This window comes from Fringilla coelebs (genome assembly GCF_963513975.1).
Source record: "Fringilla coelebs genome assembly, chromosome: 1".
NCBI classification, from domain to species: Eukaryota; Metazoa; Chordata; class Aves; order Passeriformes; family Fringillidae; genus Fringilla; species Fringilla coelebs.
Window position 1 is genome coordinate 209442 of NC_140028.1, and position 15261 is coordinate 224702.

A 15261-nucleotide genomic window follows, 5' to 3' on the forward strand; every position below is an offset into this window, starting at 1 on the left:
CAGATGACAAGAGGCAGAGCACACATGGGTGACAGGAGGAGGGAACACACAGAGATGACAAGCAGCAGAGCACACATAGGTGACAGGAGGGGGGAACAGACACAGGTGACAAGAGGCAGAGAACACACAGGGGACAGGAGCAAGGGTAACCACAGAGGTGACAAGGACAAAGCACACATGGGTGACAGGAGGAGGGGACAGACATGTGCAGCTGACAGGAGCACGTGCACATGAGAGAAGGAAGAGGACACACAAATGCCAGGAGGAAGGAGGCACAGGGGCCAGGAAGAAGGGGCACACACAGGTAACAGGAAGAGGAGACACACACAGGTGCCAGAAGGGGATGCACAGAGGTGCCTCCTGACAGGTGGCAGAGGTACCAGGAAGAGGGGACAGACGCAGATGCCTGCAGATAGGGGACACAGGTACCAGGAAGAGGGGACCCACCTGTGATGACACCAGGGGCCTGTGCAGCCATCACAGCCTGGGGCAGGGTCCCCAGGGGCTGGGCCAGGGTCAGGGCAGGGGACACAAGCCCAGGGGTGGCCAGTGTGCCCAGCACTGCAGCTCCTGCCACGGCTTCCTGTGGGACACACGAAAACCTGGGCTTAGCCCTGCCCCAGGGACTGTCCCTGCAGAGCAGCCAGCCAGGCTCAGCTCCCTGCACCTGGGAAATTCCCAACACTCCCATCCCCAGGAGCTCCCTGTGCTGTGAGGGAAGGCAAAGGGGTCACCCAGCCCAGCAGGGAAACAGAAACTCTGAAGCACCCTGGGAGAAAAACTTCCTCCTGGATCTCCAATCCCAGGGAAGAAAAACCTCCTCCTGGAACTCCAATCCCAAGGAAAATAGACTTCCTCCTGGAACTCCAATCCCAGGGAAGAAAAACCTTCTCCTGGAACTCCAATCCCAAGAAAGAAAAACCTCCTCCTAGAGCTCCAATCCCAAGGAACACCCTGATTTCAGACGCCCAGAACTTCAACAACATCCAGGAGGAACATCCAGCTGAACAGTAAGCACTTCCATGGAAGTATTGAAATTATGTGCCTAAAACACACCCCAGGATCCCAGTGGTTTTTGGCTGTTGTTGCTTTCCAGGCCATTGCATTCCTGGTTTATTTACTCACATCCTTCTCCCCCTTGTATTCTCGGGGCTCCTGTAACCCCTGATGTGGCAGAGCAGAAGTTGCCAAGGTTTTGTCCCTCCATCCCAGATCTTAGTGGATCTGTGACTGCTGTGACATTCCAACTCTCCTCTGCATAAATGCCCAAGCTCTGGGATCCAACCCATCCCACCAGGGCTCTGCTCTCAGTGCCCATAAGGCCACTCCTATTTCTACAGGAGATGAAGCTCCTAATGAGGGGGAATTGGAAAGGGCTGGAACAAAACTACTGGAATTTCTGGCTCCACTGGTCACCAGCTGCTCCCACTTCTAATTGAAATGGTTAAAAAACTTCTCCCAATACTTCTGATTCCTTCACTTCCCAGCAAGTCTGACTTCTCCTCCCTCTGGTAGACAGGGGTGACCCCTGCTCCTCTCTCTTTAGTGCCACTCTCCTGACAGGAGCAGATCCTGCAGTTTCCTGACAGAACAGCAGGATTTACCCATGTCTGTACCACATCCCCACCATTTCACTTCAGCAGAGTCCATACTCCCCTCCCAAAGTGATTCTGATCCAAGTAATTCCAGCCATGTCTCACCTTCCTCCCTGCCCTGACTGCAGAGCTTTCCAGACCTCTGGAATCTCTGATGGGGACCTGTGAGTGTCCTGTGAGGCGCAGCTCCTCCCCCTCCTGCCTCCACCTTTGATTCAGGGAAACATTCCCCAAAAAGATTTCTGGAGCCCCAGCTCTGCTGCAGCAGCACCAGGGGCTGCACTGACCAGCAATTCCTGCCCAAGAAAACCCCACAACACAGCAGTGCTGGAATTGTCTTGCTCCAAGGGCTGCAGTGCCATGGGGAGATCCTGCTGCCCAAGGCAGGGAGGGGGGCACAGCCAGTGACATCTGTGCCCAGTGGTCCCACCCAGGCGCTCCTGCTACTTCAGGAAAACCAAATCAGGGAACTCAAGTTCTGTATCAATATCCAACCCAACCCATCTCTGCCTTTCCCTGTTTTTAGCAGCCTAAAGCCATTCCAGACTTGTTCCACCCTGCTACAGGTGTGACCTTCAGCCAGAGTGCTGCTCACACAGCTGCTCCTGCCTCCAGCCCTCACCCCTTCCATGTCCTCCCCTGCTTGCTTTCAGCCTCTCCTGCAAACATTTTTCCCTCACTGCTGGTTTGATTTCCAGACTAGGAATTCCCTCCACCCTTCCCCACCAGTTCTTGGAATAAGGCTCTCATCACCTGTGCCAGGTCATTCCAAAATCTGGTGTCTCAGACTCCCCACTGCCAGGGACAAGCCTCCACGTGTGAAAGCCTGGGACAGAGCATGATCTGGAATCATGGCATCCTGGAATGGCTTGTGCTGGAAGGGACCTTAAAGCTCATCCAGTTATAACCCCCTGCCATGAGCAGGGACACCTTTCACTAGCCCAGGTTGCTCCAAGCCCTGTCCAGCCTGGCCTTAAACATTTCCAGGGTGTCCTGGTTTGAGAAGAAGTGAGATTTTTGGGAGTTTGGTGGTCAAACCAATAGGTGCTCAGATTTGAATATTGGCATCTGGTCTGGCCCCTGAGGACATGGATATGCCTCTGAGAACACAGGGGATTAAAAGCAGAGAACTCCCAGGGGGAAGCTCTCTAGGGTTCTGTCCATGAAAGAGGTCAGACCTCCCCTGCTCACCTGCAGGCTGGGTGGGGGAGGGGAGGCCATGCGGTGAGGTAGGCGGGGGCCTTGGACAGAGAAGGGAGGTGAAGGCCCCCGCAGGAAGGAAGGGTGGAGGAACCCTGAGAGACATTGGGCAACCCGCCCCCCCCCAGAGAGAGACAGAGTGAGAGTGAGCATGTACCTGTGCTTGAAATTTGATATCATGTGTGGGCAGCACTGCCAAGAAGGAGGAGGGGCAGCGAGAAGGCTGCAGAGATCTGGACAGGCAGAGCCTGAGATTTTAACCCTTTTCTTGAATGATGGAAACCTTACAAATGCTGATTCTCCTGCATCTGAATGAGAAGAGAGATAGAGATGGAATAGCAGGAAATGGGCAAGTGTGATGAAAATCCATGCAAATGAAAGATGTCAGAAGAGTTGAGAAGAATTCTAGGTGGGAGGAGATGATGGAGTGTCCTTTGCCTGGACTTTTCTTGTATAACCATGGACAAAACCACTTTTCCTGTGACACAGAAATTGCATTTAGTGGGAGGCAATGGCTTAGAGCCAAGGGAGTCCAGTGATGTGATGTGAAGGAGTGGAAGGAACAGAGACAACGGGTGAGGAAGGTGGTGGTGGTGCCCTTCTTCAGTGAAGAAGTAGATCTCTGTTCTTGAGACCCCTCGGCCCCAGGGGGTGAAATTTGGGGGAGACAGGTGTCCTGAAAGTGAGAGACTGTTGCTTTTTTTGAAACTGGGCAAGGCACCCTTAAAAAGGAAAACCCTAGAAGCGGCTCTGGTCCATGTGCAGTGGTGAGAGCACTGGGTGTGGAAGGAAGATGTCACGCTGGCAAATGTTCTCCGGGCAGTGCCACATGTGACATGGAAACACAAGAGGTTTCAACTGTGTTTCCAGGGGAAGCCCATGGTGCAAGAGAGACTCCTCTCTTCTTGATGAAAAGAGAGTTGATTATCTAAAGAGTGCTGAGGGACTGAGAATTGATTATCTGAGGGGTGGTAACTGAATTGAGAATCCAAGGTTTTGTCTTACTGTGATGTGTTGGAAACTGGGGGGATGTGGAGGAATATTTTTGGAAGGTTTTCATTCTGAGTTCTGTGTTTCTTTTACATATTGTAAGTTAATAAAGGTTATTTCCCTTTATGCCTAAGCTGGAGCCTGCTTTGCACTATATCTGGTCACATCTCACAGTAGACACTAGGGAGAATATGTTTTCATGGGGGCACTGGCATTGTGCCAGCATCAAACCATGACAGGGATCTAAAACTTTCTATTCCCTCTCTTATTGCTCACCCTCACCCCCCATTACCCCAATCCCACAGTCCCATGTTCCCCCAGTTCCCCCCAGTCCCACTCCCCACTGCTCACTGAGTTGCTGCCACACCTCAGATACCAGTTGGGGTCCCCTATCAGATGACATCTGTGGAGGATCAGCAATGGGACATCACACCACGATCAATATGATCAAGTGAAGTCAAATTTATTACAAGAACAAGATGTATTTATGCTTCTATTGTTCACACACCTCAGGCAAACACATAATTGGTTAAGCCAATCTGTGCACGCGTCTCAAGCCTTCAGCTGATTGGTCAGTCTTCTTTCTTCATGCGTCTCACTGTGGTTTATTGTTTTACCACATGCGCTCCACTGTGGTTTTTTGCTCCGTCTTCTTAGCGTGCCCCACATCCTGGACTTGTTTTTCTCCTGAGTAGGCTCTTCCTGTTTTTGAGCTGTCAGGGAAACTGTGAAATTCTACTCAGATGCCATAAAGGTTGGCTTGGGCACTGTGTCCATTTTCCAGCAAAAATCCCTCAACAGACACCCCTGTAGGCACCTTGAGCCTGGGGATGATCTCTTGGGGGAGTGCCTGGGTGAATTCCCTGGCCTTTTTGGTGTGACAGAAGTAGTTCTGGACACCCAAAAAAGGGATCCACAAACACCAGGAGATACCTGAGACCATTTTGGTGTGGTAGCTCAGAAAATCCATTTGTCAGTAATCCCAAGGAGTATTTCCACTTTCAGTAATGCCTGGAGGTGATGGTTTTGAATTCAAAGGGTCCTTTTTAGAACACATCAGGCATTGCTCTGTAACAGACCTGACAATTTTGTCCTACAGACACTGAGGATCTGAGGCCACAGACAAATCCCCATGGCATTGATTCCCCAGAGCTTTGCTGGTGCTTTTCTCCTTTGCAAATTGCAGCATCAGCTGGGGAGGGCCTGACCTGGTTATTGGGAGTTACTTCTCATCCACCCACTCATGCATCTTCTTTTTTGTGGGCTTTTAGATAAGCAGCCAATTTTCAATCTACCCAACTCTGTCCAGGCCTCACCTCTGGTGGTGAAATTCCTTTCTCTGGCATTAACACCAGGATGCTTTGTTGCAGAACCTCTCATGCAGCTTTATTGCAAATCTATTTCCCACAGGATTTGGCAATCCCCAAGCTGGTGTGCCCTGCACTATAGTATGGCCACTTCATTGGGCAGCTGGGTAGTAGCTAGGACACCCAGGGCCCAATGCTGTCATTGGTACATAAAAAGCACCACAGAGGAAATCCCATGGGAGGTGTGGACCTCAGGGCCATCTTTGAGTTACAGAACCCATGTCCTTCCTCAGGAGTCCAAATCAAAGGTCATTCTGGGTGAGCTGTGGGGTACTTTTCCAAACAACTTGACATCAGCCAGGATTGGCTCAGATGCCTTTGGGCCACAGCTGAGACTGTTCTCCTCATCCAAGTGGCCAGGAAATCCAATTTGGGACTAAAGTTTATGGTATATACTCTGCTCACTGTAAGTGAAGAAAATGTGGAACAAGGGGAGGAGCTTGATGTGTTACAAAGAGATATGGAATTAACTCTGGAATTGGCAGTGAGAAAGAGAGCAAAGATAGGAACTCACTTGCCATCTGCTTTGAGCATTGCTCATGCCCATGGAGTCATTTGAGAAGAAAGAAGTCAATTAACTGCACAGGGATCACCAATTAAATATAAACAGGAATCATTGTCCCTCCTTGACTCCTTCCAACTGCCGAAAGCAGTGGCCATACTACAGTGCAGGGTACACCAGCCTGGGGATTGACAAATCCCTGTTGGAAATAGACTTGCAATAAAACTGCACGAGAGGTTCTGCAACAAAGCATCCTGGTGCTAATTCCTGAGAAAGGAATTTCACAGCCAGAGGTGAGGCCTGGACAGAGTTGGGTAGATTGAAAATTGGCTGCTTATCTAAAAGCCCACAAAAAAGAGGATGCATGAGTGGGTGGGTGAGAAGTAACTCCCAATAACCAGGTCAGGCCCTCCCCAGCTGATGCTACAATTTGCAAAGGAGAAAAGCACCAGCAAAGCTCTGGGGAATCAATGCCATGGGGATTTGTCTGTGGCCTCAGATCCTCAGTGTCTGTAGGACAAAATTGTCAGGTCTGTTACAGAGCAATGCCTGATGTGTTCTAAAAAGGACCCTTTGAATTCAAAACCATCACCTCCAGGCATTACTGAAAGAGGAAACACTCCCAGTGATTACTGACAAATGGATTTTCTGAGCTACCACGCCAGCATGGTCTCAGGTATATCCTGGTGTTGGTGGACCCCTTTTTGGGGCTCCAGAACTTCTGTCACACAAAGGCTAGGGAAGTCACCCAGGCACTCCCACAAGAGATCATCCCCAGGCTCAAGGTGCCTACAGGGATCACATCTGAGAGGGCACCCCAAATTGGTATCTGAGGTGTGGCAGCAACTCAGTGAGCAGTGGGGAGTGGGACTGGGGGAAACTGGGGGAACATGGGACTGTGGGATTGGGGTCCTGAAATGTGAGCAATAGGAGAGAGAATAGAAAGTTTGAGTTCTCCTGAAAGTGCTGGATAGGGCTTAAAGAAGAGCTAGCAAAAAACAATAAAAGGATGTAAAAGTGTGGACACAGCAGGGCAAAGGTGGCTGGAACCTGTGGAGAAAGAGATAAAGGGAACTCTTGTGAGGGTTTCTTGGCAAGTTCTGTAACACAGAAGGAGCAACGTCTGCTAAAAGTGAAAGTTCAAGGTGAGGTCATCTGGGATATTGGGGCACTCAGTGAAAACCGCACTGAGAAAACTCGTTTTTACAACTCTCCAGGACCATAAAAGAATTTTCAGAAAGAGGTGGAGCCATGCAAATTATTTATAGGAAATGTGAAGTTTCTGTACTAGGTGAGGGACACAGTGTAATGAATATTCATAATTGTGGTGAATAAATACGCAATGGCAAAGTCCCTTGCAACCTGCAGGTCCAGGAGAGATCCACTCTGAGTCTGAGCTGATAAAGAATTCTGTCTTTCTGCTATCTCCAGTTCCATCAGGGAGTTCACTTCTGCTGATTTTGGTATTGGGGCTGGGGGGAACCCTGGGGAACCTTGGGGGGACACGGGACAGAGGGATTGGGATTGCAGTGCTGGGGGGACACAGGGGGAGCCACAGATCTGGGATTGGGGTAATGGGGGACTCTGGGGGAAAATGAGGGGGGACATGGGATGGTGAGAGAGGGATTGGGGTCATGGGGGGGCCTGAAAGACACTGTGGGGGCAGGGAGTGATGCCTGGAGTTGGGTCGAGGTCTTGGGGTGACAACAAAGAAACTGGGGAAAGGGAGTGGGCTGAGGAGGCCACTGGGGGGCTCAGGTAGTGACCCCAGGATTTGGGTCAGATTCCTGCTGGGAATCATGGAGTCATGGGAGTAGGATTGGGCTTCTGGGGGACCAGGAGGACATGGTACTGTGGGATTGGGGTCCCTGGGTCTGGGGGACATTGGGGAGGCATAAGTAACCCCAGGATTTGGGATCAGGGACCCCAGACATGCCCAGGGGTCGGCTGGCCTGGAGTGCCTCCCTTCCCCCTGGGCTGACCCCACTCCCCTCCCCAGTCCCTCACTGAGGAACCCTCCCTGTGTCTCCCCCATGTCCCCTCTGTGTCCCCCAGTGTCCACACTGGTCCCTGTGGCCTCTCCACTCCATGGCCCTCCTGGCGCTGACCCTGGCACTGCTGGCAATGGCCATGGCCACCCCAGCCATCAAGGTGGTGACCCTGGACATGGCCCAGGACTCCTTTGATGACCAGTACCGGGGCTGTGGCCCTGCCATGACCAAGGCATTGCCGGCCCTCAACCGCTCTGAGTTCCAGCAGAACAAGAAGTTTGCCGAGGTTTGGGTAAAGGCTGCAGCCGAGTGGCAGAGTCAGGGGTCCCCTGAGTCCCCTCTGTCCCCAGACCAGGCCACCGCCATCATTGCCTTCACAATGAAGGACTTGTACGAGGAGTTCAACACTGCCGTGCACATGGCTGGGCGCTCCATTGAGGAGTACCGGGACAACTTCCACTTCAAAACGCTGCATTTCCTGCTGACCCAGGCCCTGGTGACACTGCGGAACACTCAGAAACAAGGATGTCACGATGTGTACCGGATGGTGGACAGGGTCACATTCAAGGCAGAGGATGGTGACATAGTCCGGTTTGGTCAATTCACGCCAGCATCAAACAGTGAAGGAATTGTCTGGTCCGCTGGGGATAACAAAGTTCTCCATATGCACACATGCCACGGTGCGAGTATCCAGCTATTCTCCAGCTATCCATACGAGAAGAAGGTGCTGATCCCCCCCTTCGAGACATTTAAGGTCATAAAAATGAGCCAGATAGGAGACAGGCCGAGGTTCCAGCTCCGCTCCAATGGGACCTTCAGCAAATACAACTGCGAGTGGCTGCAAGGTGACACCACAGGGGACAGCCTGGGGCAATGGAGACACACGCTGTGGCCATGGGGACACCCATAAGAAGGCACAGGGACAATGACGCTCACTGGGGATGGGGGACAGGGCATAGCCACCCACTGTGTTTGTGGAGATAGGAGCACCCATTGCTGGGAACCAGGACAGGGATAACCTGTGCTGGGGACACTCACTGTGGATGGGGGGACAGCAACACCCAGTGGTGGGGAGACCAACAGTGGACAGGGGACACCCATGACAGGGCACAGGGGGTGGGGACACTCACTGAGAGTTTGGGGAAAGGTTCACTCCATGCTGGAGACACTAATTTTGGGGACACCCATTGTGGGCATGGGGACAGGAACACCCATGACAGGGCACAGGGATGGGGATCCCCACATCTGGGAGGGGACAGCGACACCCAGGGGACAACCGAGACAGAGACAGGGATGTCTCCATTCTCATCCTGTCCCTCCCTACCAAAGGGACTGTGCTGTGGGGATGGGCCCTGTGTGCTGCACATTGGTGGGCCAGGACCTGTCATGTCCTTCACTGAACCCCTGTCACTCCCTTTCAGCTGCCATGTCATCCCCTGACTCCCCCTGACCCCAGTCATCCCTAAGCCCACCATGACCCCCCCTAATCTCCCTGGCCCTGTACCCCCCAGCCCCCCCCAACACCCTGTCACCTGTCACCTCATGTTCCCATCTCTCCTGTCACCCCTAACCCCCCATTATGGCTGTCCCTGACTCCATCACTCCCCACATGATTCCCCTGATATCCCTCTCTTTGTCCCCCAGGTGGCAGCATCCCCAGGGCTCCCTTCAACGTCAGAGGACTCCTCCTGGCCACCACAGCACTGGCAGTGACCACTGGGATCCTCTGAGCAGAGAGACCACCATGGCCTCCAAGTTCACTGTGGTCACTGTGGCAAGTATTACCACCTTGGCACCAAGGACACTGTCGTCACTGTGGCCTCCCTGATCGCCAAGACCACCAGGACCCCTAGAGAAACGAGGCCACCAAGGCTACCAAGGCCACGACAGCCACTCTGGCCACCATGGTCACAAAAATCACCAAGGCGACTCTGGCCACCATGATCACCTAGAATCCTTCAGCCACAAGGCTACCACAGCCACCATGGCTACCAAAGGCATTTTGCAAAGCAATTGCATTAAAAAAATTCAATGAAAACAATTCTATTAAATGAATCGTACAAAATGTGACAATTCCGAAGCAGGGCTCGATGTCACTCACCAGACCAATACTTGTGGGAATGTCTCTTTTTCTCAACGTCAAGGAGGATCCTTGGGGAACATCCCCTTCCTCAGGGAGGATCCAGACACACATTTCATTCTAAGCAGGAATAGGGGAGAGGAATCTCAGTCTGAGAGGGGACTGCACATTCCCAGGATCAGTTGATGGATGGCCAGGCCCAGCTCTGGTGCTTCATCCTCAGTTGTCAATTCAGGGTTGGTGATTTGGTCTGGTTTTAGCCCAATTCAGCACCAAAATCAGCACAAGACCCCTCTCAGTGCAGGCCCAATGGCCACAAATGGGGCATTATCCCTTGGCTGCATTCCAGGCAGAGCATCCTGCCACATCCTGAACTTCAGGGGGACATCAAAGGCTGGAAACTGGGAGGTTCAAGTGGGCAAGGGCAGATCCTGTCCCTGGAGAGGAACAGTCCCCAGTGCCAGTCCCGGGTGGTTGGGGACCTGCTGGAGCAGCTCTGTAGAAGGACCTGGGGGTGCTGGTGGTTGACCAGTGAAGCTGGCTGTGTGTGCTGGGGCCTGGAGGGATCCAGGGGGTATTGGAAAGAGTGGGGCCAGGAGGTCAGGGAGTGACCTTGCCCCTCTGCCCTGCCCAGGGAGGCACATCAGGAGTGCCGTGTCCAGCTCTGTCCAGTGCCATGTCCAGTTCTGGGCTGCTCTGACCCAATCCTGGTCTCTGGGATGATGCTGCCTGAGCTGGGAGGTTGGGCCAGGTGCCCACTCTGGGTCCTTCCAGCTTGACCCATTCTGGGATTTGGGGATTCTGGCAGTTGTGCTTCAGGAATTGTCCACCGGAGGGCAGCAGCGAACGCAGGAAATCAGCAGCACTGCGCATGCACCGCCTTCCCCAGCTGCAGTTCCGGGCGCCAACAGCAGGCGGCAGCACAAGCTGCTGGCGCTGCCGAACACCCGCCCCGCCCCATCCCAGCTCCGGGGGCTCTGCAATGGTTTAGGATGGAGCGACCTTAAAGCCCGTCCAGTGCCAGCCCTGCCATGGGCAGGGACATCTTCCCCTGGGCCAGGCTGCTCCAGGTCCTGCCCAGCCTGGCCTTGTACATGGCCATGGACGGGGCAGCCACAGCCTCTCTGGGCAGCCTGTGCCAAGGCCTCACCACCATCACAGGGAAGGATTTTATAGGAAAGATGGGTGGTGATGTCTTTGAAAAATGACTCAGAAGGTTGTGGATCTTTAGGAGAAATTGTTGTCAGTGTCTTCAAAATGGGTCTTGACATGTTTGCATGAGAAGACATGGAGTTTGTCACAGAACCCTGGTGGTTTGACCAGAAAGTTTGAAGTCTTGCTATTTTGAGTAATAAGAGAAATGGGTCCTCACATAGTCTATTCCATACCCCAGACACCCTGAACTTCTGAACTTGAACTTCTGAAATTTAGGAGAAAATAACAGCTTCAAGGGGGATGTGGGGTAGGTGCTTTGGGACAGCTGCACCTTCCCAGTACCTTAGCCAATGGGAAAAGGGAGAGGGCAACGTGTGGCCAGGAGTTTGGGATACAAGGAGGCTGCATCCTCCAAATCCTCAAGAGAGAAACCCCACGGGGGGATGGCTGTGGAAACTCTGTCCCTTTATTTGAATCAAGTTTCAAGACTGCTTTGTGGACACTTGGCTTTTCATAGTGTCGCTTTTCCTCACACGCTGAAGGTGCTGGGTAGAGCTTAAAGTCTGATTGGCAAAAATTATACAAGAATTGAAAAGAATTTACACAGAACAATTAAAGTGTCTCAAAGCACTGTGGAGAAAGAGATAAAGGCAACTCCAGAGGGGTTTTTGACAAGTTCTGTAACACAGAAGGATCAGCATCTGCCAAAAGCGGAAGTTCGGGTGATGTCATCTGCAATATTGGGCATTCCGTGAAAATGACCTCCAGATGACTTCTTAGGAATTCTCCAGAAAAATAAAAGAAGGGAGAGGCGGAGCCATACCACTTATTTACAGGAAATGTGCTGGTTTTGTATTAGCTAAGAAGCCCATTTTAATAAATGTTTATAATTACAGTGGATAGAAGTGGCGAAGTCCCCCTGAGCTGCAGGACCCGGAGAGATCTGCTGTGAGTCTGAGCTGGTAAAGAATTCCGGCTTTCTGATATCTCCTGTTCCATCAGGGAGTTCACTCCAGCTGATTTCGGTATCTGGGGCTGGGGAGGACTCCAGGGGACACTTGGAGGGGGAGAGAGGGGATCATGGGCTCATGGTTGCAGCCATGGGGGACACTGTGGGGACCCTGGAAGAGAATGTGATGTGGGGTTGGAGTCCTGGCGGAACCTGGGGGACACTGGGGGACGTGGGACCAGGGGTCAGAGAGCTCTGGGGGGCAGCAGGGGGGATCTAGGAGTGTGACTGGACCCATGGGAGGGATGGGGGACACTGCAGGGGGCAGGGGGTGATCACTGCATTTGGGTTGGGATCCTGGGGTGAGTCATTTCCAACAACCCCAAAATGGACACCAGACTGGGAATGGGAGTGGGGTCTGGGGGTGGGCTGAGAGGGACACATAGGGGGTCAGGGAGTGACCCCAGATTTGGGTTGCATTCTTGGGGCAGCTGAGGGGACCCCAGGGGAATGACACAAAACAGTGGGAGTGGGATTGGGGTCCCTGGGGGGACTGGAGGACACTGAGGCCTCCAAGAGTGATCCCAATATTTGGGATCAGGGTCCCAGGACATATCCAGGGGTCTCTGACCAGGGCTGCCACCACTGTCCCTCCTCAGCCTCTCACCAAGGAAGCCTCCCCATGTCCCCCCCTGTCCCTCAGCGTCCCCTCTGTCCCATCAGTGTCCCCTCAGCATCCCCTCGTGTCCTCACTGTGTCAAACAGTGTGCCCTCTGTGTCCCCTCTGTGTCCCACAGTGTCCCACACTGGCCACTGTGGACTCTCTTCTCCATGGCCCCCTTGGCTCAGACCCTGGCACTGCTGGCAATGACCGTGGCCACTGCGGCCATCAAGGTGGTGCCCCTGGACATGGCCCAGAACTCCTTTGATGATCAGTACCTCAACTGTGGCCCTGCCATGACTGAGGCCTTGCCGACCCTCAACAGATCCGAGTTCCAGGAGAACAAGGAGTTTTCCCAGGCCTGGGTGAAGGCCACGGCCGAGTGGCAGAAGCGGGGCTCCTTTTCATCCCCTCTGTCCCCAGCCCAGGCCATCGCCCTCATGGCCTACACGATGCCGGACGTGCACAAGCAGCTCAACGCAGCCGTGCGCGAGGCTGGACGCTCCCGCCAGGAATACCGGGACAACTTCCACTTCAAAACACTGCATTTCCTGCTGACCCAGGCCCTCCAGAAGCTGAGACGCCCTAATGAGTGTCCAGATGTGTTCCGTGGGGTGAGGACGGTCCAGTTCAATGTGACAGCTGGAGAGAAAATCCGCTTTGGTCAATTCGCTTCGTCGTCGCTGGACAAAAGTGTGGCCCAGGGTTATGGGAATGCCACAATGTTTGAGGTGCACACGTGCCACGGAGCAGACATCCAGAAATTCTCCTTCAATCAAAGTGAGAAGGAGGTGCTGATCCCACCCTTTGAGACCTTTGAGGTCACCAAAGTCACCAGGGAAGGGAAGAAGGTGCAGATTGAACTTCGCTCCACTGGGAACTCCAGCAACTACAACTGCGAGTGGCTGCGAGGTGACATCATGGGAACAACCTGGGGTGTTGGGGACACTCAGTGAGGGTTGGGGACAAGGGCACAAGGTGCTGGTGACACCCATGGCCCAGAGGGGACAGGGACACCCACTGTGGGTGGGAGGTGGGACACCCAGAGCTGGGAAGAAGGACAGGGACAGCATTGCTTGGGCACAGGGGATGGGGACACCCAGTGCCAGGTGAGTGGGACAGGGACATCCAGTGTTGGGGACACCCACAGGGGTGGGGAGGACAAGGCCAGCCATGGTTGGGCACAGGGGAAAGGGACCTCGTTATGGCCCCCTCTGATATCCCACACCCTCAGGACCCCCTCATTACCCCTGTCCCTCTCACCCCATGATCCCCCTGACCCCTCTCTTTGTCCCCACAGGTGGGAGCCTCCCACGGAACTCCCCCCACCTTGGGGGGCTTCTCTTGGCTACCGTGGCCATGGCAGTGGCCATTGGAACCCTCTAAGCCACGAGGCCCCCAAAGTCACTGTGGTCTTGGTTGCCACTGTGGTCACCATGATCATGAAGGCCACCAGGACACCCAGAGGAATGAGGCCACCCAGGCTACCAAGGTCATTGTGACCTCTGTGGTCCCTTAGCCCACTGTGAGCATGTGGCCACTGTTACCACTGTGGTCACTGTGGCTGCAGTGGTCATTATTGCCACTGTGGCCACCATGGTCACTGTAACAAGGCGTCCATCCAGGGGAAGCCCCTCCCAGAGCTGCCCAGCAAAGGAGCCATGCCAGGGCAGCAGGACCAGCACGAGGGGGCTGGAGCAGCCAGGACAGCGCAGGACAGCACGGACAGCAGAGATTGGGCAGTGCCTGGGACCGCTTGGGCACTTCCCAATAGAGGGGTTTGGGAGTGGCAATGTCACGGCCACCTGCTAATGATCCTTGGCTGCCTCGCCTGATGTAGCAATAAATTGCCGATTGCTCACGCTTGCTCACCTGCCGTATAAGAAATGTATCAAAAACTTGATCCTTGCTTGCCTGGTGCATCAAATGTTTATCAGAAAATTGATCTTTGCTTGCCTGGTGTATCAAAAGTTTACCAAAATTTGCTGCTGGCTCGCCTGATGTATCCACTACAGCTCTTTTACTGCCTTTCCTGCAGGGTGCCTCATTTCCTAAAATAAAGAAGTTCCTGGAGTTTTCCTCAGAGGCAAATTCAAGCTTTATTTTTCAAAGCTTGCTCTTCAAAGAGGTGCTGGAGAAATGTTCCTCCCTTTTTCCTCATTCATTGCAGCCCCTCAGAAAGGACCTAGAAGGGCTGGAGCATGTCCAGGGAAGTGATGGAGCTGGGGGAGGGTCTGGAGCACGAGGAAGGGCTGAGGGAGCTGGCAGGGGCTGTTCAGTGCAATTTAAAAAGGATGAACGATCAGTTTGGGGCCAGTTCCAAAGTTCCTGATTTGAGGTAACACTTCAGAAGAATCATTGGGATTAAAAAAGACAAACAGAATGAAGAAGGATGAAAAATAAAATAGAGACATGGGGAAAGAGGCAGCACTATCATTTATTAATGAAAAACCCTGATGTTTCTCTCCGTTAACTAATTTTCTTTCAAATCACGGATTTTCCCTCTTTACCCGCTCATCTCCTGGTGTTGTGGTTCAGGAATTGTCCACCAGAGGGCAGCAGCGAGCGTGGGAAATCAGCGGCACTGCACATGCACCGCTCCCGGCTGCAGTTCCGGGTGCCAACAGCAGGCGGCAGCACGAGCTGCTGGCGCTGCTGAGCACCCGCCCCGCCCCACCCCAGCCCTGGGGGCTCTGCAATGGTTTGGGATGGAGCGACCTTAAAGCCCGTCCAGTGCCAGCCCGGCCATGGGCAGGGACATCTTCCCCTGG

At 53.3% G+C, this 15261-nt stretch overlaps 2 protein-coding genes across 2 annotated transcripts; both read left to right on the plus strand.

The window, feature by feature from the left end:
- Window positions 1–7742: 7742 nt before the first annotated feature.
- On the plus strand, window positions 7743–9488 carry LOC311158682 (erythroblast NAD(P)(+)--arginine ADP-ribosyltransferase-like; the record flags this gene model as incomplete). Its single annotated transcript, XM_084214253.1, has 2 exons — window positions 7743–8490; window positions 9290–9488. 2 exons carry the CDS (start codon window positions 7743–7745, stop codon window positions 9373–9375), a joined length of 834 nt encoding a protein of 277 aa, XP_084070379.1. The 3' UTR covers window positions 9376–9488.
- A 2237-nt stretch (window positions 9489–11725) lies between these two features.
- Window positions 11726–14573, plus strand: LOC311154521 (NAD(P)(+)--arginine ADP-ribosyltransferase 2-like). The gene is made up of 3 exons (XM_084207110.1): window positions 11726–11828; window positions 12627–13402; window positions 13791–14573. The coding sequence occupies exons 1-3, from the start codon at window positions 11761–11763 to the stop codon at window positions 13874–13876; spliced, it is 930 nt and encodes a 309-aa protein (XP_084063236.1). The 5' UTR covers window positions 11726–11760; the 3' UTR covers window positions 13877–14573.
- Window positions 14574–15261: the final 688 nt, after the last annotated feature.

Coding starts and splice junctions, on each gene's coding strand:
- LOC311154521 (XM_084207110.1), top strand. CDS start 11,761: ATGTTTATAATTACAGTGGATAGAAGTGGCGAAGTCCCCCTGAGCTGC. Junction 11,829..12,626: donor AGGACCCGGAGAGATCTGCT/GTGAGTCTGAGC, acceptor TGTGTCCCACAG/TGTCCCACACTGGCCACTGT. Junction 13,403..13,790: donor CAACTGCGAGTGGCTGCGAG/GTGACATCATGG, acceptor TTGTCCCCACAG/GTGGGAGCCTCCCACGGAAC.